This window comes from Leopardus geoffroyi, chromosome A3, assembly GCF_018350155.1.
Source record: "Leopardus geoffroyi isolate Oge1 chromosome A3, O.geoffroyi_Oge1_pat1.0, whole genome shotgun sequence".
NCBI classification, from domain to species: Eukaryota; Metazoa; Chordata; class Mammalia; order Carnivora; family Felidae; genus Leopardus; species Leopardus geoffroyi.
The window spans coordinates 120,418,301-120,442,027 of record NC_059336.1 but is presented as its reverse complement, the minus strand read 5'-3'; the positions used below and the strand labels follow the sequence as shown (position 1 = coordinate 120,442,027).

The following is a 23,727-nucleotide window of genomic DNA, read 5'->3' as shown; positions in this document are numbered from 1 at the left end:
TGGAAACTTCTACCCCTCGGCCCAGGACAGAACGTGCTCTTCCAGAGACCCCCCCCCCCCCCGCCGTCTCACTACGTAGCTTGTCTGAGCTTCAAGTTGACCAAACCGTCCTTTTTTTCACCCAGTTTACAGCCCCTACTTAATGCTCACACAGGTGATATTTTAAAGGGAGAAACTGCATTGTCTGGACCCAAAGCTAGTCCCTCCCCACTTGGGTACTTGACCCCTCTGGGAAGGCTGTGAACAGTCATGTCAGGGGGAAGGAGACGCAAGACAAAAGGACATTATTACGGTGCTTTTTCCGTTTTTCTTTTTGCACAAAAACAGTCCATTTATTCAAGTGTTCTCCAGCACAAGTACATTAGAAAGGAGCTTTATTATAGTCTTCTGGGCACAAAAAAAATGTGATGAAGGCGGAACTGACAGACTTTCTACATCTGCTGTACGCATTGACCTCTTTAATTATTTCATAAACAGCTATGTCACGAGCATCACTTACACAGAGATACAACGGAACGCCAGGGGGACGGGGATGGGGACCCGCTCGGGGCCCCTCTCCCGCGCCCCTCCTCGGATGTTCCAGAACCAGACTGTGAAATGTACATTATTATTGTCAATAAATAGAGAAGCAACCCTAAAAAAAAAATACAGTGGTGAAAGGGTGCTGGAACCAGGAAAACAAACAAACAAACAAAACCAAAGGAAAAAAAAAAAAAAAAAGAAAAAAAAGGAGAAAAGAGGAAGTGAAGAGAAAAGGGGCAGGGGAGGGGGGGCTGGGGAGGAAGTCCTGCATTTAGCTGCGTGGAATGTGGAATAAAAGTGCTCTGCCGCCGGGGTCAAAGCGAAATCGTCTGTAACAGTAAAAGGTATCACCCAATCAGCTACGGAGTTTATTCTTCAGTATGAATACATGATTTCCCACAAATAAGTAAGCACCCGCTACTTCAATGCCTCAGCTAAAACACATGAAACCGCCCATTTAGTTTTCAAGTACAAAGTTAAAATGCCTTTTTAATAATAATATATCAGAGTAAAATAATAGTCTCTTTTAAACTCCACTACAAGAAAACAAAACAAACAGTCATTGTCCAGACAGCAGACTTAATTTAACAATATATATTTTTAATAAAATGTTTTAGCACCTTGTTGAGTCACCTCCTCCCTCTGCGTATTCTAAGAAATTTCGGCATTTTGGTTGGTTGGTGAATTCTAGAGCTGTGCAGCCGAATCGGTCTGGGAAGTGAAATGGGACTACGGGGCGAGGCTTTCGATCCCTGCTCAGCTCCTCAGGCGCCGGGCTGGAGGCCGGCCAGACTGGGGTCGGGGAAAGCCGCTCTCCCACGGCCCTCGGGCAGAGCAGAACGGGGGAGTTTTCCAGTTACCAGAGTTCCAGGAGTCCGTGGGCCTCCGTTCGGGCAGAGTCACGACGAGCAAAGGGCCCTTCCGTCCTTGTCCTCACTCCTGGTTTCTCCCACCCCCAAAACTCGACTGCCCAGGGTCTGTGGTGAGCCAGAGGTCACCAAGCAAAGGCCCGTCTCAGCCAGGTCTCTGAGGACACCCAGGGACAAGAGGGGCTGCCCTTGCCTCCCAAAGACCCCCAGGCTTCCTTTACCAAAACGTAAAGATTCAAGAGCTTCTGTGAGAACCGTGCAGTCTATCTTTTCCATTAATCTCTCCTCTTTCCTCCCAGGTCCTGCACTCATTTGGAGTTAACCCCTGCCTCAGCAGGGAAAGGCCGGCAGGGCCATGCTAGCTCCAGGCCAGTCCTCGGCAACCGCCCCCCCCTCCCCTCGCCCCCACCCCCAAGCCTGTGCTGGAGGAAAGCCTTTCCTGCCAAGGACAACTCCAGTGTCACCTCTAATCGCAAGCACTGGGAGCGAGCGGAGAGACAAATTCAGATTCCTCACCTCCTGGGATCAAAATGGGGCCTGACTAGAAATGCTGTTCTCGCCAGAATCTTGGGTCTGCTGTTTCTCTGACCAAAGGAAACTGCCAGCTCTCTCAGATCACAGTGCCAGGCAGGTCCCACAGCCCTAACCCCACAGAGGGGGATCCTGCAAGTTTCCTAAAAATGACTCCTCTGAAAGACCCCAGTGCCACAGCAACTCTGGCCAAGCAGAACAGCAACAGGAATTCGAAACCTCCTCCAAGATCTGCTTTACCTACACTTAGATCACCAAACACGGGAAGACTACTGATTGCGGTTTTCCTGGAGAACATTTCCCAGACGGCTCCACTGAAACCTTCCTTCCCTTGCTCCTGCTACAGACCTTCCTGAGCCGGACATGGCGGGTATTCCCATGTAGGCTCTCCCAGAGCTGCCAGCAAAGAGGGACGGAGGGGGAGCCGGGCCTCATTAGCCCAGTTCAAGGTCCAGCAGCCTTCCCTGCTGTCCCAATCCGCACCCTAGCGACTCACCAAGACTCCCAGGGGCATCTCCACCAGCCAACCACTCCCAGGCCTGTCTCAAAAGCTAAGAGGTCCTGGATGCTCTTTGGGGAAGTTTGCTTTCTAGAAGAATGTTCAGTAGCAGGAAAGTTCTGGGGTCTAGAGAGAAAAACAGATAGTAATGCACTCATGTCGTCATGTACTGACCGCGAGACCCCTCTCCCCCCTGGTCCTCACCTGCTGCTTCCTCAGCCTACTGTTCTCTAGTCAGCCCACAGGGAAGGGGCTTAGCACCAGCCAGCTTGAGGCCCACAGGGCTCAGCAGCCGCCTGCCGGAGACTCACCTCCTCCTGAGACAGGCGACCAAGGGCTCTGTGACCCTGGCACAGGCCCCCGACTACCTCCCCCGGACAAAAGCCACCAATCTCTTTGGCACCACCTTCTACTTGGCACCTGCAACAAACGGGGAGGCATCCTCCTCAGTCCCTAGAAGCCCTGGTCTCCAGGGGTACATTTCGTTACAAAGAAGATCCCACTGGGGACAGATTCCAGAATTTTCCCTAGGCCCTCCTCGTTTCTCCGCTCCGTGTCTCTACCCTCGGCTTCGCCCACAGCACGCGTAACGATCCCCACCTTAATCCTCGCACGACCCCGCCTCAGCCAAAGCACAGCCCTCCTGTAGAAAGCGACCAGATACGTGTCCCCAGAAGCGCCCCTGCTGGGGCTGGAAGTAGACTGAGAGCATCTGGCATGGCCAAGTTGGCACATCCCCAAGGTCCCCTACACCCTCTCAAATTCTACTGTGGGACCAAGCCCACGGCTTGGGCTGGAAGAAAAGCTGGTGATTGTGAACGGTCATCTGGCCCGTTCCGGGGCCTAGTCAGGTTGCCAGACCAGGAGGAACAAGTGGTCTTAGGTTATCACCCACAAAAGCCAGGCCTCCTCTGAGCAAGCTGGCTGGCCCACACTAAGCCCTCAGGCTTTGCCACATCCATGGCTGCCAAGTTTCTATCCCCACACCGACCCCCTGGGTGGAGCTTGGGCCATCGGGAAAGGCAAACCCCTTCGCGTAAGCAGTGGACGAAAAGCCTAGGAGGGCCGAGAGAGAGCCGGTAAGTCTGTTTGCAGAAGAAAGGCCCGGAAGAGACGGTCCTGACGCTGGGGACTGCGAAGACCTTAGTGTTGGCCAGTGGGGGAGGGAGCACCTTGGACTGCCTGAGGCAGCCCTCCTCCCCACAGCCCTCCTGGAGTGGTGCTGGTGAACTCCAGGCCAGGAGGATGGAGCCCGGCTGGAGGAAGGGACGGGCAAGCACCACGATTTAGTACAGGGATTCCAACGAGGGAGGGGCGGACAGATCCCCCCTCCTAGCTGCTCCAGCCCCAGGGGGGCCCACCATCGCCACCTGCCACCGTGTCACAGAGCCGGCAGGAAGCAACTGGCTGTGATTTTAAAAACCAATCTGACAAGGAAATAGTAGCTTGAGGCCCAGGACCAAGCACCTCTAAAAGGAACAGGAGACCACGGCCACCAGCTGTGCGCGGACTCCTGAGCAACGAGCAAGGGATTCAAAGCCTTGGTTTAGTTTTGTCACCAATTATTAATTTGCTTTATTCAAATGATGAGTTTCACTGTCCCATTTTTTTTTTTTTTTTTTTTTTTTTTTGTTCCAATGGAAGCCCCCTTGGCCGAGACAGACCTGGATGTCAATTTTATTTTGGTTGGGGGAGAATAGGTAGGGGGAGTCGAGGGCTGACTTTACTGGTGCCTAGAGTTGCAGGTCAGTATCACAGGTTGCTAACAGAAGAATCTTTTGACATCACCAGGGGCAAAAGAGATAGAACGCTACCTGCTAGAGGAGAGCACCTGCGAAAATAAAACCTCCTCCTTTTCCTGCCTTCAGCACCTAGCAACTTCTGGGATTGACAGTCTACCTGCAATCAGGGCAACAGAGGTAAAGAGCTGCAGGGCCGACGCCACGAAGTCCTGAATCCTGGGGAGAAGGGCGCTGGGAGCCCCCTGGCTGTGTGTGTGTGTGTGTGTGTGTGTGTGTGTGCGCGCACGCATGCGCGCGTGCACGCGTCCATTCTGCATCGGTAGAATTCTGTTCCTGTGTATGCGTGTGGGATTGACTGATTGGCGTGGGGCTTGTCTGCAGTGGGACCCGAGGCTCAGCATCCTGAGCCCCCCTGCCCCGCTCCCCACTACATAATATTTCTTATACGTGACCCTATCTATGTATTTATATAGCGCCTATCACCGTAGGCCCTACCTTTCTAGGGATGCGAACTCGGGACCATGTGCTTGACAGCACACCTCCCAGCCCTGCCAGTCCCAGGAGGTGCCATCCCCCCTCCCATTATAAAATATATATCTCTATATGCCACATATCTACACCCCATCTATCCAGGCAAGCATCTGCCCATTGGGCCCTCACCCTGGAGCCACCAATGCTGTCCCTGCCTACCGCCAACGCCAGGCTGCCCGCCTCGGTAGGAGGTGTCAGTGCACTCGGGGGCTCCAGGTGCTGCTGGCTCCAACGAAGAGCACAGCTATCATCAGACCAAGTACTAGAAAAGAAATACACACCACTCCAATCATACACACGAGGAGAGAGATGGCCCGGTCCTCCCTCCAGCCCTGACACCCGGGACTCGAGAGGAGGGGAGTAGAAGAGAAGAGGGACGCGCCCGGAAGGCCGGCCTCGGGGACTCCTCTGGCCGCCTGGCTGTCGCTGCGCCCGGTGGCCCACCTGGCCCGAGGGGTGGGGAGCCAGGGCACCAGGGCCACCACTAACTTAGAAGCACCCTGCTCCCCGCACCTTGGTTTGAAACCGAAAGGGAGGGGGGTTGGGTTTTTGTTTTCTTAAAGAAAATCTGAAAACAAACATAATTATAACCAGAACCATAATAATAATTATAACAAAAGGTGTCATCAGCCTCCCAGTATAAAACTGCAGCCTTTGGAGATGACCAAAAACATCACATTCCAGGGGCCAGAAGCCGCCTTGTGCACAGAGGGTGGATGGTGAGGGCCTCATAAAAGAACACACAAAAGGCGACTTAGACAGGAAAGCACCAGTACATTTTGTATGTTTTTTTATTTGCTCCAGGTGGGGTTTTAACTGTCACTTTCCCACACTCTGGATTATTTCTGATCCCACCACAAGGAGCCCTCGAATCGGCTAATGTGAGAAATTGGGAATGAAGACCCCTTATCCTGCCATCTTGCCGAGGGAGTCTCCTTTTTGAAAAAAAATCGAAAGGTTATTGCGTGAGCCTGGATGAATCCCACTCTTAGCTTTCCACGGTCCGACCACCTCCTCTCACCCCCTTTTTGGCAGGGAGGAGCGGGAGAACGCGGTTCCCAAATTCTCCTCCTTCACCTTGTGAAAATACCAAGGGGAAAGCCCGCCATGGTTAACGATTCACCTTCAAGCTGCCTCCCTCCTCCATCCTTGGTTAAAACCCTTTGCACATAAGGCAATGTGGAAGCTGATGTTTTTACTCATCTCGCTGTTTTAAAGCACCATTATGAAGTCAGGTTGTACAGTAGTTAACAGTACCTTTTATATATATATCTCATATCTATCATATATATATAAACTGTAAACAAGAGGTAACAGCGGCTTCTAGAAACTGATTTTCTTCAAGGTTTCCTGTGTGGTAGGCACCTGAAATACTGTATAAAAGGGTCTTGTGTGTTCTGTCTCCCTGCTGCTAGTTGGGTTCTGTTTTGCATGACCAGGAATGGTGCTGGCAAGACAGCTCAGTGGCTGGGAGGGAATTCTGCCACTGAGTGTCACTGTTTTCTGTCCCCTGCTTGTGCTCCTATCTGATCAGGCTAGAGACAACAACAAAAAAAGATATATAGTAAAAAAAAAAAAAAAAAAAAAAAAAAAAAAAAAATCCAATATATAGATTTTTATAGAATTTCCTTTCTTCCTTCTCTCCCATCCTTCCTCTGCAAGGTATCGTTACTATGTCTTGTTACCGATTTTTGCTGCAATAAACCTTCTTGTTTCAGTCACAGCAAGAAACAAAAACCCAAACAAACAGAAAACCCCTCTGAAAAGAGTAGAAAACAAAAGGTTTGACCAAAAAAAAAGGGGGGGGGGAGGGGAGCTTGGTTTTGTTTTTAAATAGGACTGAAGATTAACATTGAAAAATCAGGAGATGATGTCCAACCCTTTTTGCAAAAGGCAAAGCCCTCCGGTATTTCCGCCTCTGTGGTTTTTGTTTTAAATTCCTTTTTCTCTTCTGGGTGCTGATACTTCTCTCCATCCTCATGTTGTTGGTGTTTTGTTGTGTTTTGTGTTTTTTGTTTGTTTGTTTAACTTTGTGTCACTACCTCGGTTTGCCCTCATGTCCCTTACACACAAGCAAAATATTCCTTCAGCGGAGCGAAGAGGTGGCGGATGACGGGCACACTCCATGACCGGCCCAGCAGTCTCTGCCTCGCCAAGCGGCTCATGTTGGAGACGTCGGTATAGTGGACAGGGAAGCCAAACACCCTAGAGACACAAGGCAGAAAGGGCAGGGGTCAATGTGGGCGTGGGCGAGTCTGCCAAATCTTCTGCCCTTCTTCACCAAGCACGACTCAGGCACCCAGCCACTTTCTGTGGACCTGAAGGAAAGTAAGATAATCGCTGTCCGAGAGGCACCTCCCAATACAAACAAAGTTAGCATTTGTGAAAAACACCTCCGCCTGAGAAGATGGAGACACAGGCACGGCGTGTATGGAAGTCTATATACTTAAATGCACATCCCTAGGGCACGCCTGGGCGGCTCAGTCGGTTAAGCATCCGATTTCGGCTCAGGTCGCGATCTCACAGCCTGTGAGTTCGAGCCCCGCGTCGGGCTCTGTGCTGACAGCTCAGAGCCTGGATCCTGCTTCGGATTCTGTGTCTCCCTCTATCTCTGCCCTTCCCCCATGCACGCGTGCTCTCTCTCTCTCTCTCAAAAATAATAAAAAATAAACATTTAGATAGATAAATACACCCCCCCCCCCCCCCGCCGGTATCTTCTCCACAAGAGCAGACTCAACAAAGGAGTTGGACTCTTGCCTGAGTTCAGAAGCTTCAAGTTTCTGTTTGTTCTGTTCATTTGCGTAAATGGTCTCTTTGGCTAAGCTGCAGTTACACTGACACTGAAGAGGTAATCTAGCCCCAGAGTCTGGTTTGCACCAAATCAGAGTGCTGAGGCCGCGAGGCCTACCTTGGTCCCGCGCTGCCCCGGTGTGCAAAGTACCTACAACGAGCAGCACAAGTGGAGGAAGATCCTGTGGTTTAGCAGCTTGAGCAAGGACCTCTGGGAGCGAGCCAAGGCACCACAAACCAATTCCTAGACCCCTCTTACCCTGTGTGACCAACCTCACGATGCACAGGAGTCCTCCCCAGGAACCTGCCCTGTCAGGAAACACTTGGGAGGACCCACCGCTCACAGGGTACCTGTGGAAGGTACGAGCCTGGCCGGAGGAGGCAGCGATCCCTCCTCCCTCACAGACAGCCACCGCTTCACCCCACACACCCCATGACACCAGCACCAGGCCTCGGTACTACCTTTCCATTTCAGTGCACCATAAGATGTCCTCTTTCTCGTTCATGAAGACGGGGAAATGCTGGTCTTTGCCCTGCTTTATGGAGTTCGACCTAGTAGTAATGGTCCTCACTTTGCTGAACTAGAAACAAGGAGAGGAAAAGAATGAGCACTCATCCGCCGGCTGTGCGTCTAACACATGTGCCAGGCCCTTGCCGGGACAGGCAAGTCCAACACTGACAAGTCAGGCCCGGTCTGTTCCGGTGGCCGGGGTGAGGCTCCGGCGTGAGCCTCTGCAGATCCCACCGCCCTGCTCTTCGTCCCACTTTGAGGTCACCCGGCCATCCTTAGTCCAGTCCCGCTGGCCAAGGACTTGAGAAGTAGCAGCTCGAGCCCAGGACTGAACTTCCTAAGTCTTCTGAGAACTGGTTCTTGCACACGTGAAGTAACTTGCAGGCAAAAGGAAGCCAAATGACTCGGGAGCTCGGACACCTCTGGGGTCCCTGCAGAGTGTTGGCGAATGTCGGTGCCTGCTCTCGTGGGCCCTGACGCCTAGTACACTCACTCCAGGAGATTTCTCCAGAGAGAGATGCGGCTTCCACATCACAGGAGAGATGTGCGGTCCCGAAGGCTCGTGCAACAGGCCCTGGCCAAAAAGCTTAAAAGCCCGAGCGGATCCAGGGACTGTGGCAAAGACGTCTTATCGAGTGTCTGCTTCCCACAGGACCAGCAGGCGATGCTCAACGGATGCGCCGGAGACCAGGAAGGACTTCTGATCTCTCTCCGTGCCCTCCAAGCTGTCCCCCGGGCCCGCCCCTCTGGCCGACTGGCTGCATGACCCCGTGTCACCTCCCAAAGTGCATTCTCCACACTAGCTGTGGACACGGCCCCAGAGGCCACTCCGGCTCACCCCGCCCCCTCTGCCCTTCTCCCTGCCCCCGCCCCCAGCAGACAGCTTTGGTGCCAGGGGGCTAACCTTGGCTATTCTGCCGTGCTCCAGACACTCCTGCAGCTCCAGCTTATCATTCACAGTGGATGCCAACGGCCTAGGAGGCAGAAAGAGAAGGTAACGCCAGAGACCAGGAGAGCATCGGGGACGCGCCTGGCGGCCATGATTCACGCGGAGAAGGAAAAGAGGGCTGATGTCACCCACACACGTTGTGACCCCCTTCAAACGCCCCCAAACACAGGCACACACACTGCAGCCATCCAAGGACAGTGCAGCAAGTATTAATCCTTAAAGGGAAGTTCCACAGTGGTCTCGATCCACGAATGAGCAGGTAACACCTGCCCCAAAGAAGGAAAACCCAATCGCTCTTGTTAGTTATCTTTAAATATACTGAGCTTTCAAAGTTATCTGTCAGGCTTTGGGGGTGACCAAAGGTTCTGTATCTTGACTGTGGTGACGGTTTCCATGGGTGTGTATGCTGGATGAAATTCATCGAAGTGTGCACCTTAAATGTATAGTTAAAAAGGCCTACGTTCTTGCACAGTCCCCAGAAGACTAAAATTCCGTGACATTCAATGTGTCACTTCTCACAGGGCAGAGCAGATCACTGAACATCACCTTCGGCGCTGACCTTTCCTGACCTTTCAGAATACTTAGTGAAGGTTTCCCATGGCAGTCCACCACCTCAGCGTGGGACCCACAGGGACCCACGGCCTGAGTGGGCGCCTCCAGCCTCTGCCCTGTTCACGCACACACTCACTCTACTTGGTCCCTTGTGGTACCTCTGGTCCTCCTCGAAGGTCAGAGTTCTAGAACTTTAGAGTCGGAAGAAGCAAGTGAGAATAATCCCACAGGACCAAGATCCGTGAGGAGACACTGAGTTCGTGGCTCCATGAAACACCGGATTGCGTAATCCAGTCTGCCCTTCCAGTACACATACGTCTTGGGAGCTTAGGAGGGCACTGAAACAGTTTTCAGGCCAGCTATCCTCCTGACCCATCTCCTTCCCATCAATAAGCCCTCACAAAAGACAGCAAGCAGTTTTGCTACGTGGGTAGGAGGCTAGGGATGTTCCTACAACTTCACGCTAATGGCTGAGAGGAAGAGGAGAAGACTGAGGCCAGGTTAGACGATGTTTCTGATTTATAGATATAGCAAGGTATATAATCCACTCTTAGAACATTCTGGAAAAGAAAAAAAGAACCATCCTGGAAAATATTTCCCTACATAACAGATATCTAGATTGGGTGGATCTCACTCTGCTCTTAAACAGACTCTCAACCAGAATTCCTTTCCCCTCATAGGCCTTTTTAGAATGCATTTATTCCACTGAAGAAATGAAGTTGCCTGCATGAACATCTGGACATTAAAATCTCTACCTATGTAACAACCTAAACAAAGAACATCCTTCCAACAAAGGACCTGAAGCTAACAAAGTGTGGGGATGACAAGCGAAGCTGGACCCTCTAAGCTGCCCAGTGTTGCTTCGACGGTCCCTCTCCTGGAGCAGATGTGGCCCAGGTGTGGGCACCACTCCTTCCCATCCCACATCCACCCTCCGTGGCTTCACCTAGAAGACTAAGGACAAGCGCAGTCTGGATCCACCACCGACGTGGGAGCGCAAACTATATAACTCAGCAGCATGGGGATTCTCCTTTTGTGTAAAGGGTGCACTTTCAAAGGTCCTATTTCAGCCATTAGTTTCTGATTTCTCAGGCAAGTATTTTCTATGCCCTGACTCGCCTTCTCCCTCAAGGAGAAGGAAACAGAGAAAAACATGGCAGAGCGGCAAGCTGGTCAGCAGGGGTGGCTGCCCAAGAGGGCCCCTCAGTGACCTCCTCCTCCTTGGCCTGAGCTGCCTGCAGACACCGACCCGCAGCCACCCCAGACCCGGGCTCTCTCACCAACCTGTTCATACCAGGAAGGTTCCCCCAGAAGTAGCGGGCCCTGTGTGCAGCTGACACTTCTTTGGCATCAATCATCACAGGGTTGGACTACAAAACAGGAGAAAGATTAAAGATGAGCAACAGAGGAAAATCAGAGTGCGCCAGGAAATTTTGCTAGTTTTAGAGCCTTACAGCCTCAAAGCCGCTTACTCCTCTCTCAGGAAGCCACACAGTGGAACAGCCTGAAGCCTCTAGGAAAAGCCAGAATGGAACCCAGCCACATTCCACATGCTCTCATTAGAACATTCTAGACCACTGCAGTCCAACTGAACACCCTGTGATGACGGAAATGTTTTCTGTCTGCCCTGTTCAATGGAGTAGCTGCAGGTGGCTAACGAGTACTTGAAATGAGGTTAGAGCGACTGAGGAATTTTAATGTCAATTTAAATACCACGCGTGGCTGATGGCTACCCTATTGGACTACATGCCTCTAGCTCACCCAGAGGCTCTGAGTAAGAAAGTTCCAATGAGTGTGGATGTGTTCACTGTGTGTCCAGATTATGAGCCAAACAGACACTTGCGCTTAACGTAAGAACACCGAGCGGGAGCATGGGCTCGAGCTCCCAGACTGCCCACCCCAAGAATGCCTCTGGCCACAGAGATCCTGAGTGCACGGCTCCAGCCGGCTCAGAGCTGAGCTGGGACCCAGGGTAAGCCATGTTTTTTCCTTCTCAGATGCCCCAGAGCATCTGTCGTGGTGCCAGGGAGTGAGGGCAAGCCATTCTGGTTGGGGAAAATTGATCTGGCCATCTCAAAGGTTCCCCCAGTGAAGCACCACACAGAACCCCAACTCTAGGAGTCTGGCACCCCACCTGACTTAGGAACAGTCCTTCAAGCCCTGAGGCCCACACCCACACACTACCTCTTAGAGTGAGACCACAGGTTCTTTCCAGGGTCGGCTTCTAGCAATGTTTCCTCCCTAAATGGGAAGCCCTGAGCTTCCCAAACAGGCCCCTTGCAAAGCAGAAGTCACCAGTCCCCAGCTCCACAATGCAGATGAGACAGGGATAAAGCAGCAGTCCAAGGTAGAAGCCATTAGTGAGCTGGCCAAACCAAGGTTGCTGGCTATACCTCGAGAAATCGCGAGATGTCCCTCTTGTCACTAACGCCCATGGCCACCACATTCTCAAAGAGCCAGAAGAAGGGGCGATCATCTCCCTCCTTGGGCCGCGCATCATGCAGGAGGCGGTAGAACTCAAAGAAGAGCCGGCCAGTGCCCTCTGAGAGGTCGGAAGAGAAAGCCATCAGCTGGGGCTGTCTGCATGAGACAGTGGTGTGGCTCGGGCACAGGGAGGGCAAGGGAGGACAGGGTCATTGGGAGTAGCTGTCCCAGGGCAGAAATATCCAAGTAGGAAACCTACGTGCGGAAGCACCAGCTCAGAAGGTGGAGGGGTGAGCACGGCACCTACCGTAGAGTCCTTTACGGGCAGGGTTGACGATGGAGAGATCATTGCAAGGACTGCCCCCAATCACCAGATCGAACGGGCCCCATTCCTGGATCTGGGAGGATAAAGGTAATGTGATGGCCTGATGTCCGGGGACAGAGGCAGAAAGGAAGAAATTATCTGTGAATTTGGCAAAAAAGTACTTTGGCATGGGAGAGAGGAGACCCAGCTGCTTGGTATGCTCACTACATACGTTCGTATCTAATACCACATATATGCCCCCCTCCCCCAAACACACACACACCGCCCCATGGGCACTGAGGCTCTCTGAGCTCAGTTTCCTAAACAAAGGGATTCAACCAGATAATCTCTGAGGCCAGCAGGGCAACAGCGTGCTCCTGACAGGAAAAGCAGCCACTTAGAGGGAAGGCAGTCCGGGCTGGGCAGCTGCATCTGAGGGTACTTTGTGCTCTGCACATTTTGGACAGGGTATCTGGGCCATCTGAACACCCTCCAAATGCCCTTGGGGATCCCCGAGGGCCTGCAGTTTCAGGGGTAGAGCTAGATAACTGGAAAGACAAAGGGTCACTTGGGCAAGACGCTGCCAGAGCCCCCCCTGAAATGGAGGCTGGTAAAGCTGTTGCCAAAAGTATTAGAAAAACGGAAACCAAGGCGCTCTAGTAAAAAGGCCCTGAAGCTAGCTGGGGGCTGCCCATCTTCCTCTGCAGACAGGAGGAAAACGGAAGAGGAGAAGAGGCTGGGGAAAAGGACAAAGGAAAAGAGCAAATGAACAGAATGCAAGGGGGCGCTGCCGCCCCCCCCCCAGGAGCAAAGCGCAAGGGACGCAGAGAAGGCGGGACGGGTCCCACTGCGCTGACATACATGCTTCTGTGTGACGCTGCGGACGTCCCCGACGTACATGATCTTCCCCTGGTGCCGCACCATGCCCACTGTGATGGAGTCCTCACACACCTCGGAAGCGATGTAGCGGTCCACCTGAATGCCCAAGTCCTTCAGCACCAGAAGCCCTGTGCCAGCCAGCAAAAGGCACGGTCACTGGGTCTCCTTCCCAGCACCCTGGTCTTCGCAGGGGGCTCTCTGGCTGGCTAGACACATGGGTCAGCAACAGGCCTGAACCCTACCCTGCCCGGTAAGCTGCAGGATCCTTCTGGACCTCTGTCATGCCTACTCTGGCATGAGCAACAAGGCAGTCAAGAGCAGACAACAGATGGTTTTCAGGACCAGAGAGAATAGCAGGTGACTTTGGGGGAGGCCTCTTCTTTGCTGTTTCTACATCCTGCATATACTAGCCTTCCTCACCCCTCACCCATGGCCTCCTGCTGCAACTCTACCCAGCCTCCAAGACTCAACATAAATGCCACCTGCTCTACAAGGTTTCGCCAACACCCCCCCACCCCCAGCCTGCAGCCCCCTGGAAGCACCTCCCTGCCCCTGGAAGCCCCTAGCACTCTGCGTCTCTCCCCAACTCATTACAACGGTGTGTATTTCTAATTCAGCAGTTAGGTTGCAAATGGTCTTCAGGACAGAGAAGGAGTCTCATTTGTGTTTCCTCCTGAGTGAGCTACACTCACTTTCTTACCACGATCCCTCCACAAATGCCTGCTAATTGAGGGCAAGGAAACAATTAGAACAGACCCTGAGAGCTTCCGGAGAAACAGCATCATCTCCACTGCTCAACAGGCCTCCCCACCAAGGAGCATTTACAGCCTGTTGGGGTGTGACGTGGTTCCAGAAGGCCTCAGGGTTCTGGCCTGGGAAACCAAGGCTGTAAATTAACTTCTCCACATTTACATAATATCAACGGGACATAAACATCTGGCCCGGGATGCTACCCCACCCTGGCCCTCTGACAGCCCGTCTCCCTCTGGTCACAAGTTCTGAAGAGGATCGTTCCTTTAAGAACTGAGAAGCCGGGGCGCCTGGGTGGCTTCGTCAGTTGGGTGTCCGATTTCGGCTCAGGTCACGATCTCACAGTTTGTGGGTTTGAGCCCCGCGTCGGGCTCTGGGCTGACAGCTCAGAGCCTGGAACCTGTTTCAGATTCATGGTCTTCCTCTCTCTCTACCCCTCTCCCACTAGCACTCTGTCTCTCTCTCTCTCTCTCTCTCTCTCTCTCTCAAAAATAAACAAACATTAAAAAAAAAAACCAAAACTGAAAAGCCCTCAGGGCACCTGGGTGGTTGAGGTCATGATCTCCTGGTTCGTGGGCTGGAGCCCTGCACTAGCATGGTGGAGCTTGCTTGGGATTCTCTCCCTCTCTGTCTGTCCCTCCCCCTCACATGTGCTCTCCCTTTCTCAAAAGAAATAAACGTTAAAAAAATTAAACCTTTAAAAAAAAACAAAAACAAAAAGGGAGAAGCCCTCGGCCTAGGGGCTTGGCAGATGGACAGAGGTCAGTAGCACCTCTCAGGAGGGCACTCTGGCAAGGTCAAGAACCGCATGAAAAAAACTTCCCATACGGTGACCCGGCATTCCCTACGAGAGAACAGTCTATGTGTGTATGTGTGTATAAAGATATTGTCAAGGACTACTCGTAACAGAGAAAAAACAGTAAACAACCCAACAGAGATCAGTTAAATAAATGATGGGACTTTTACCCAATGGAATCCTATGAAGCATTTTCCAGTAAGGGAGGTCCATGTTAACATGAAAAAGCACTCACAGTATCAAATGAAAAGGCAAGTTACAACACAGTGTGCATTTTACTATCCTTTCGTTTTATTTATCTATCTATGCATGATTATATAAACACACATTCATATACCCGCAGAAAAAAAAAATATAAAAGGACAGACACCAAAACACTAATTATGGAATTATGGGTGATTTAAATATTCTTTAGACTCTCTTGTTGATAGGTTTTTTTTGTTTGTTTTCTGTTTTTTTTTTTACTGTAAGTTACAGTCATCACACAACAGAACTGCCTGTGTTTTTGTTTTGGTCGCCGAGTCTGTCCTTTGAGGCTTTGTGAAAATCTTCAACGATCTCTGGCTAACGACCACCCTGTCCTCTGCTGCAGTGCCTCCCCCATTGAGAAACATGCTGGTTTACCACTGATTTTACTTCTCAATGAGCACAGAAGTTTCCTCTCTGAGGTAATATTTTAACAGCTGTCACGTTAACTATCACTCTGTTTTGCCGGAGTTACACACACATGGTCCCTCAGGCACAGCCTCCTCGTCCCGGGACCAGGACGGTGGCACATCTTGGGGTCCGTGCCACACACTCACCTGTAGCAATTCCGTCGAATAGAGACAGCACCCGGATGGGCTTCCTCTTCTCGGCTGGGACAGGTGGGTAAACCTTCGGAGGGTCCTAGGCATGAGCACAACAGGCCAGGTGAATGGCCAGGATTCTGCAGGCCTGCACCCGGGGCTGGCCTCCCCCCAGCCAACTAGGGCTGCCCTGGCTTTCCAAACCCGCACCCCTGCCCAGGCCCCTCGACCACCCAAGCACTCTGGCTCTGGCCGAGCCTGCCCTCTGGTCCGGCAGGGAGGGGGTGGAAAGAGGCGCCCCAGGCCCGGCACTCACAAACTCCTGGTCGTGGTTATTGGCAAAGAACATCTGCAGCCGCGAGGGCCAGTCGTCCCGCCGCCGCAGCAGCCCGTAGGTGCCCTTGTGCCCGCACATGTAGCAGTTCCAGGGGTCCTCCTTGATGGCCGCCTGGGCGGCCCCCGGCCCCACCAACAGATCCACACACTCCACACAAAAGCACCTGGAAGGAAGCCCAGTGGAGCAGGGCTGGAGCGCGGCCGGGGCTGGGGCTGGGGCCGAGGCCGGGCGGGGGGGCCGCTTGGCCCCGGACGGAGCTCGGCTGGGGGGCTGCGGGCCAGGCAGGGACCCTCACCTGCAACAGTTGTTGTTCCCACACATGAGCACCTCGCGTCCCCCACAACAGATGGTGCAGTAGGACTGATAGCCGTCGTCATCGTACTGGTAGGCGCACTCCAGAAAGCAGTTCTAGACAGCAGAGCGGAGGGTCAGAGACCACCAGGCAGCACCCAGGACAGCCACGGCGAAGGTGGGCTTTGAACCCAGGTCTGAGCAGGGGACAGCAGGTCTCCCGACCCACGGCAGTGCGTGGAATCAAGAGGCACGAGAGCAACGCCAGGGAGGGAACCGCATCCCCTTGTCCCTTGCTGCGGTGCTGGACTTTTCTCCTGGGCCCCCAAGGACATCCATCCATCAGCCCGTTCTCCCTCACCCCACACTAGGGGGACTGTGACATTGTGAGCCCACATCCGGGGAGCAGAATGGGCTTTAGAGGGGGAAGAATCTTTCCGGGGAGGACAAATAAGGGCAAGTAAACGCTCTGAAGGCCCAGGGTCTGTTATCAGGACTCTGCGTCCACAGTGAGCTGTGGGGTCAACGTTGCTGCCACCCCAGGCGACTATAAGCCCAAAGAGTTGAGATGGCACAGAGAGCCAGGGCCCCAGAGTCACTCGCAACCACGTCTCTGCTGGGTGTGCCCCTACCTTACAGTTTTGGCACATTCCTCCAACGAAGAGAGGGTGTTCCAGGGTGACGTTGAGGCTCCCACAAGAGATGCAAATGTCTAGAAAGCAGGGACAGCAGAGAAAGCGGAGTGAACGTCACCAAAGGGCCCCTTCCCACCTTGGGCCAAAGCCCACTCCAGAAAAGCTACAAAAAAAGGGCGTGTTAGAGCCGCAGCCCCAAAAGGAGGCAGACAGGAGTCTGGGAGAGCACCCACGGAACAGGAAGACACCAGGGCCCCAATCTTAAAGCTCATTAGCTCTCAGAGCAGCAACACCTACTGCCCAGGAAAGGTGTAATTCAATGACAGAAACCCGCCCAGGAGAAGAAGGCCCTGACCCTGGGTGACTCTGGGGACAGTCCAGTCCCTGGGCTGTCTTTAAGTCTCGTGCTCCTGCCCCATCTTTCCCAGCCCTGAGGGCCCCACGCTGGACAGACTAGGTCAAGGGAAACAGACAGGTGATGCTCCAATGACCACGGGATGAGAGAAGGTGAGGAAAAGTAAAAGGCCCAAAGGTCACAGGTTTAAGCAAATCCAAGAGGCCACCTCGCTCTGACCCACTGGAGTGTCCCAAACCCTAAGGACCAGCCCATGTCACTGACAGGAAAGCATGTGAAGCAGGCTGGGGGTGGGACATACAGGACAGAGGCCTTGACTGGGTACTGACATCCTGTGACGTTCGAACCTTTCTAAATACCTATGCTACTCTGTGCCGGGCACCACACGAGGAGCCAAGCCCTCCTGCCCGTGCCGGGAGCCACAGACTATGGACCTCCCAGGGAGTCAGTGCCCACGAGGACTCACCCTCGATGTTCCGGCACTTCTGCCGCACCTCGTACACCAGCCGCTCTGCGGAGGGGAGGAGAGCCCAGCATCAGAGGGGGCCGCAAGGGCCACGCCCGCACCTCTGAACGCCAGCCTCGCCACACCACTCTCTCCAGAGCCAGGCCAACTACCTCTTGTGCGTTCGTCAATGATCTCCTTGACCTTGGGCTTCTCAGTTGTGCTCTTTCGGGGCTTTTTGGCTGGTGGGGGTGGTGCATAGGCAGCTGCCTCAGGCTCGACCCACATGTCTGTGTAAACTTCTTTGTAGGGGTTCTTCTCCTCTGGATAAGGAAAGCAGGTGACGAGACTGTGGTTACCGTGGACAAGCAGTGCCAGCTCCCTCCCCTCCTCTGTTCTGCCTACAAAGGGGTGCAGCCTGGTCCCCAACTTGTTCTAGCTCCCAGCCCCCAGTGCCAGCAAGCCAACGGGAGCATCTTATTCTGCGTCCCAGAGCAGCACCGCCCCTACGCTGACCCCAGGGAAAGGGACACACCCCCCGGGCCTCTCGACAGAGGCACCTGGTGCCTCTAGGCAGAGCCTTCCCAGCCCTGGCATGGAGCTACCTGGCTGGCAGGGGTCCCAGAAGGCTGGGCTGAGCACCTGCATTTACCTTCGGGTGGCTCCAGGCCCTTGGGGCCGGAGGGCTGGAACCCTCCGAGAGCCCATTCGATCATCTGTTTGTTCTGCACCTCCACGGCCTTGGCAGTGTCGCTCTCATCGCTGTCGTGGCACGCTGGGAACAGCTTCCCCGCACGGCTACTGGCCACCTGGAGGGCAACACTTGTTGGGGAGAGCGTCAGGACAGGCTGGAGGACAGCAAAGGTGGCCTGAGGCAAGAGCTGGGAGAAGGGGCAGGGCAGGACCGCAGGAGAACACTGGAGGAGGGGAGCGCAGAGAGGATTCCCAAGGGCCTTACAGGTGGACCCCCTGCCTGGGCCTAACGTCTGCCCTCCAGCTTCTAGACCAGCTAGGGGTCCCTGCTGCCTAAGCCCCCTCTGCCTCGGAGGGGCACTCACCTGCAGGACCTCGTAGATGGCTTTGCGGTACATGGGCTGCTTGTTGTAGGTTGCCTGGTGGAAAGCACTGCAGAACGAGCTCAGGGGCATCAGCTTCTCAACACACACCTGGAGGAACAAGCGACGCCCCCTTGCTCCTCCGGCCACACCCGAGCCCCCACCGCGTGCCCGGCAACAGGCAGGTACTGGGGCGTGAGGACTCGGCCTCTGCCCTTGAGAGGACCAGATGCATCGACAAATGATTACATGATGCTCAAAGGAGGAGTCCAACCCAAGCGTGGGGGAGGACCTGAATGCAAGCAGGAAAGGAGTTCTGGAGAAAGGGTCCTGGGAGGCAAGAGCCTGGCAGGCGCACCAGCTCTCCGAGACCGCTTCTTCCGCCCCAGTTCTGGACCTCGCCCCCAGCCAAAAAGCCTAGATAGCCCCTGGGACCCAGACCCGTCCCTCCCCGAGGCTACCACCAAACCCCACAACTTACCACCGAGAACTTGCCGTCTCCGAACCACATGACCCAGCGGGTGCCTTCAGCTGCTCGGCTCCGGCCCGTCATCCACCAAGACACAATGCGGCCTGGCCACCAGGAGAAGCCCCGAAGTTTCCCCCACACCAGCTCCCCAATGCCAAAGCCCCGGCCGTCCTGGAGCCCCAAGGAGCAGAAGTCATTACGTGGTGGTCACGAGGCCCTGCCACCCTGATCCCCCCATGGCAACCCCAGCCCTGGGCATCTGAGGGTCAGGACAGCCAGGAGGGAGCTCCATCTGAACGGACCGAGACAGAGCAAGACTGGGGAGACGAAGAGGCCTGGGGTCAGGTGGAGAGAGGAGAGCAGGACGGGAAGAGCTGGCAGTGGAAGGACCCAGGAAAGAGCTGGACGAGGCAGGTGAAGAAGCGAGCCGCTCACCTCGTACTCTGGCTCATCATCGGCCGCTTTGGTGGCGTTCTTATCCCCGGCGTCGGCTCCCACAGGCTCAGGTGTGGTGGCCACAGTGGGGGACGCAGGGTCAGTGGGCTGCTGCACCGCGGGAGGGCTGGCCTCCTCCACCTTCTGAGACTCGCCAGACCCCTGGTTTTCTTCCACAGCATTCATTACTGCAATCACCTTGGCTTTCTTCTCAGCCTGGAGAAACAAAGGTAACAGAAGTTACCTTGACCTCTCCAGGAATTAGCAAGGCCGCTTGATACGGGAGGGCTCTTCTCAATCTCTTTGTGGCCTGGAGAGAGTGACAGAAGTATAGCTGAGTTCTTTGGTCATCAACTCAACTGGCTTGCCATGGAAAACGGGAAGATCTGAAGTTGGTTGGTGAACTCAAAACAGTTGGCTGCTTTCCAACCTCCTCTTGTGCCTCTCACAAAAATCTTCCTTCATCGGTCAGCATCACCAGTTGCCCACCCTCTGACATGGAAACATTAATTCTACTCAAACAGTAATTGTGTGCCTCAGCTTAGGCACAGGCCTTGGCTCCGCCCTCGATCTTGCTTCCCAAGCACGAATTGGATCCTCTTGTCCTTTTCTTTGTAATTTTCCTGGGCAATCAACCCCTTCTATTCCTGGTCTTGGCTTCCAGACCACAAATCCAGTTTTGTCGTGATGTCTACCAAGGATGAAATCACTGTTCTGTGTTCCCTCTCTGCTCAAACCCCACAGAAAGAGCCACAAGAGCTTGTCTGCTCCTACGTCATTCTGGAGTTCTTAGCATTGTTATCAAATGCATGTTATCGGATTCCCCCCTTCTTTCTACACGCGCCTTTCAGATCCAACACCCTACAAGCCACACATCCTGCCACCCTACCGACCAATTAACAATCCAAACCCAATGATGCTCCCAAGTGGCCAGCCTCCATCCTTCCCAAAACCTGCTCCAAAACTGTCATCACCCTACAGAAGAGGACAAAATCCTTGATCCTTAGCTCTGAGAACCATTTCCCCTAGTGTCACCCCAGCTACTGAATCTGAGGGACACATGAATCTCAAACTTCAAGGCTCTGCACCTGTTTCCACCACATTCGGAGAAAAACATCCCATCTTCAATCTGCCTTTCAACATGAAGCTTTCCCAGAGAGTTTAGAGCTGTAAATGCAAGCCCGTCCTCAAGACTACATAAGAATATCACAAAGCAACTTGGAGTAGAAGAGCTCTAAGCTAGTCGGAGCACCTACATTCCGGCCTTCGCCTGGCAGTAACAGCCGATTCTAAGCAGTCCTTTCTTTCTCTTCCAAGTTGCCCAACCTAAAAAAGCATTTGATCCAAAGGATTTCCACTACCTGTTTCTGACCGGTTTAAGAATCTGATGTACTGATGTACACAAGTATCAAGATTTCCAAGGACTCTCTCTCCAAAGCTCGTCAACGAACTCCCAGATGCCAGGGTCCCAGGTGAAGAACCTTTGTTTTAAGCTCAAAGGCCTACTGTGTCATCGATTCATTTCCCTTCGGTCTTCCCGTCTGCCTCCAGGCCACCGACCAACCCTGCTTCTGGTGCAGTCCTGAAACACTGAGGATGAAGTCCTGGTTCTTTCCCCCCGACTCCACAAATTCTAAGATGGGACACCGCATCCTCTGCCCCCAGCCCACAAACAGCTGGGAAAAGGAGCTGGATGCCAGCGGTGGAAGAAGATAGGGCAACTTTTCTTCCTTCCCAAGCCCCTTGCTCACCTGCCGGGACTTTGCCCTCCCCGTCCCACCGTCAATTATCTACCACCTCCTCCCCCACAAGAAGGTGCGCCTAGGTGTGTGCTCCACCCCATCCTCTTCCAGGACCAGCTGTGGCAACACTACTGAAAGCCCCAGATCCGCTCACGGAGAAGCACCATGCCTCCATGAAATTCAGGCACGGATCTACAGCAGGGTGCTGCTGTGGGAGACCCAAAGCCCCTGCTTCGGGGGTGACGAGGCCCCTCGGCCAGAACAAGGTTGCGGGTGGCAGAGGGCAGGAGGGGCCTTCTTTGGAAAGGTGAAGCCACTGGCACAGAGAACAGCAGCGGGTGGGTGCCGGGCTCCCCAGGTCTAGAAGGGAATCGTGCCTGATGCCACCCTCCTCACTCCCCCACAGCCCCTTTGTCTCTCTTCTCAACCCCTCCACTGTGAGTTCCTGAACATTATTCTTCCCCCACAACTTCCCCCAGCTTGTCAGATGCTGCTGCTGACGGCTGTTAAGCACCCCCAACCCACTAGGTGCAGGAGAACGCGCACCCAGCAGGGTTTTGGCAGGCGGAGGAGGAGGAGGAAGAAGGGGGCCTCCATAGGGACGAGGCCAGCAGGGGTGGGGGAAGGAGGATGGGGGTGGGTTAGCAGCAGGAGGCAAGAGGAAAGGGGAAGAAGTGGCAGAGACGGTGGCTGGGTGGGGGAGGGGCCTCATTAGAATAGTCTGCCTAGGGCAGTGTGGGAATGCCTTTTTTCCACGCTCACTCCCACCCTCCTCCCCAGGCAAACAATAGGAGAAAGAAGGGTTAACTCAGGGCTTTGGCATTTGGGCTAAAGGCTCCTACCCCCAGTTCACAAGAGCCCACGCCAGAGCGGCCCAGAGATTGGGCAGGGCCAGGGAGACACCGCACCAACCCCCCACTACTGTGGCTCAAGGAAGCCACTTCTCTGGAGTTTGTCCAGCCTGGAAAGCCACTGGCAACTCCGCTCTAGTAGAGGCAAGGGCCCCGCGTCCAGGCCCATCTTCCTGGGCAGCTGTCCCGCCTCCACCTTCCTCTGCGACTCAGGCTGCTTTCCGTTCCAAAGGTCAGAGGTCCGGGCGCCCATGTGGACTGCCGGTGCAGTAGATCCCAGGCTGTCCCAGGCACCTCTGCCTTCCCAGGTCGGCGTCAGGCTGCCCTCCACGGCGGCCGCTGACGTGCCACAGCCCCTGTCAGGGCCACACTGCTCCCTCCTACCCAGCACCATTTCTCTCTGCCTGGCCTGCCCCGTGGCTCCCAGTGACACGCAGGAGAAGAAACTGTCCCTCCCAAGAGGCTGCAAGGTTGGCATGGCCCAAGGACAGCATGGTCCACCAGCCAAGAGCACGGGTCAGCAAGGAAATGCCGACAACCCATCAGCCAGCCACTTCGGCCAAAGGGCTGCTTCCAGCCCAACTCCTGGTCTCCCAGCTCCCGTGGGCCAGGGCCCTAACCCTCAGCTTCACTGACTGCTGCCCCGGGCACACACGCTGGGGCTGCTCTTCTGGCCCCTGCACCGCCAGTCCCCACCTGAGCACAGGGAGAAGTGGGGCTGGGGGCTCCTGAAGAGGGAGTGGGTGGGACAGCACTAACTCAGCATCTCCAGAACTCGGGCCAGGCACAGCAGCCAGCTCCTGCGGGCCAGGGAGGCAGACTTTGACTCTTCTCAAATCCAGAGGGCTGCAGCGGCCCAGAGATCCTCCCACCGGCCCCTGCCGCCTCCCCGCCCCCAGTCTCCCCAGGGCTCCGTCCAGGAACCTACCCATAAGGCCAGGTGCAGCCCCTCTGTGGTCCGGCTCAGGTGTGAGCCCCGGCCCTGAAGCTCTGTAAGTAGCTGCCCGTCTGGGGGGAGGGGAAGGGGGCGATGGGGCTGGGGGCGGAGGGGGCCAGGGAGAGGGGGAGGGGGGAGGTGGGGGGGAGGGCTTGAACATTTTCTTTGTCTAGAACTCCAGGTCACGTGGGCCCCGCTGGAGTGCCTGGTTGGCTGCGAGCGGGCCGGGGGAGGGGGCCGGCTCTCAGACGCTGGCAATGGGCCAGCCCCTCTCCTCCCGTCCGAGGGGCGCGGGCCGCCGCTGGGGCCTGGGGGCGCGGCTGGGCCTCCGCCCGTTCCCAGGACCCCGCCCAGTCCGGGGCTGGAGGCGGCACCGCCCCCTCCTCCGGGCTGGCCCTCCCGCCCCCTTCACCCCCAACTCTGCGTGAGCTCCGAGGGACGCCTCGGGGCGAGGCGGGGAGGCCGCCCCGCGGAGGCTGGGAAGGGGACCCGGGAGGGAAGGGGCTGCACTGCAGCGGCGGAGGTAAGCTGGGAGCGTGGAGAGCACCAGGAGCGCCGGCAAAAGAAGAGAGGAGGTTGCGGACAGCCTGGGAGAGCCAGGAGAAAGTTGGTAAAAGTCAGTCTCTCGGAAGCACAACCAAAGAAAAAAAAAAAAAGACGAAGAAGAAAAAGCTTACAGATGAGCGTAGAGGCCCAGGAAGCTGTAGGGAAAACTCAAAGCACACAGAGATGGACAGA

The 23,727-nt window shown here is 54.7% G+C and overlaps 1 protein-coding gene across 3 annotated transcripts in view; it reads right to left on the bottom strand.

The window, feature by feature from the left end:
* Nucleotides 1-296: 296 nt before the first annotated feature.
* DNMT3A (DNA methyltransferase 3 alpha) overlaps nt 297-23,727 on the bottom strand; it is a 105,645-nt gene continuing 82,214 nt past the window's right edge. For all 3 annotated transcript variants that reach the window (XM_045447529.1, XM_045447528.1, XM_045447530.1), the window contains exons 7-23: nt 19,460-19,675; nt 19,037-19,195; nt 18,559-18,666; nt 18,153-18,309; nt 17,674-17,823; nt 17,522-17,566; nt 16,698-16,777; nt 16,070-16,182; nt 15,754-15,937; nt 15,453-15,537; nt 13,086-13,231; nt 12,228-12,318; nt 11,890-12,038; nt 10,781-10,866; nt 8,900-8,969; nt 7,947-8,065; nt 297-6,899 (exon numbers count right to left, since the gene is read on the bottom strand). In XM_045447529.1, the coding sequence (XP_045303485.1) occupies nt 6,758-6,899; nt 7,947-8,065; nt 8,900-8,969; nt 10,781-10,866; nt 11,890-12,038; nt 12,228-12,318; nt 13,086-13,231; nt 15,453-15,537; nt 15,754-15,937; nt 16,070-16,182; nt 16,698-16,777; nt 17,522-17,566; nt 17,674-17,823; nt 18,153-18,309; nt 18,559-18,666; nt 19,037-19,195; nt 19,460-19,675 (2,100 nt within the window). In that variant the 3' untranslated portion in view covers nt 297-6,757. The remainder of the gene's footprint in view (nt 6,900-7,946; nt 8,066-8,899; nt 8,970-10,780; nt 10,867-11,889; nt 12,039-12,227; nt 12,319-13,085; nt 13,232-15,452; nt 15,538-15,753; nt 15,938-16,069; nt 16,183-16,697; nt 16,778-17,521; nt 17,567-17,673; nt 17,824-18,152; nt 18,310-18,558; nt 18,667-19,036; nt 19,196-19,459; nt 19,676-23,727) is intronic.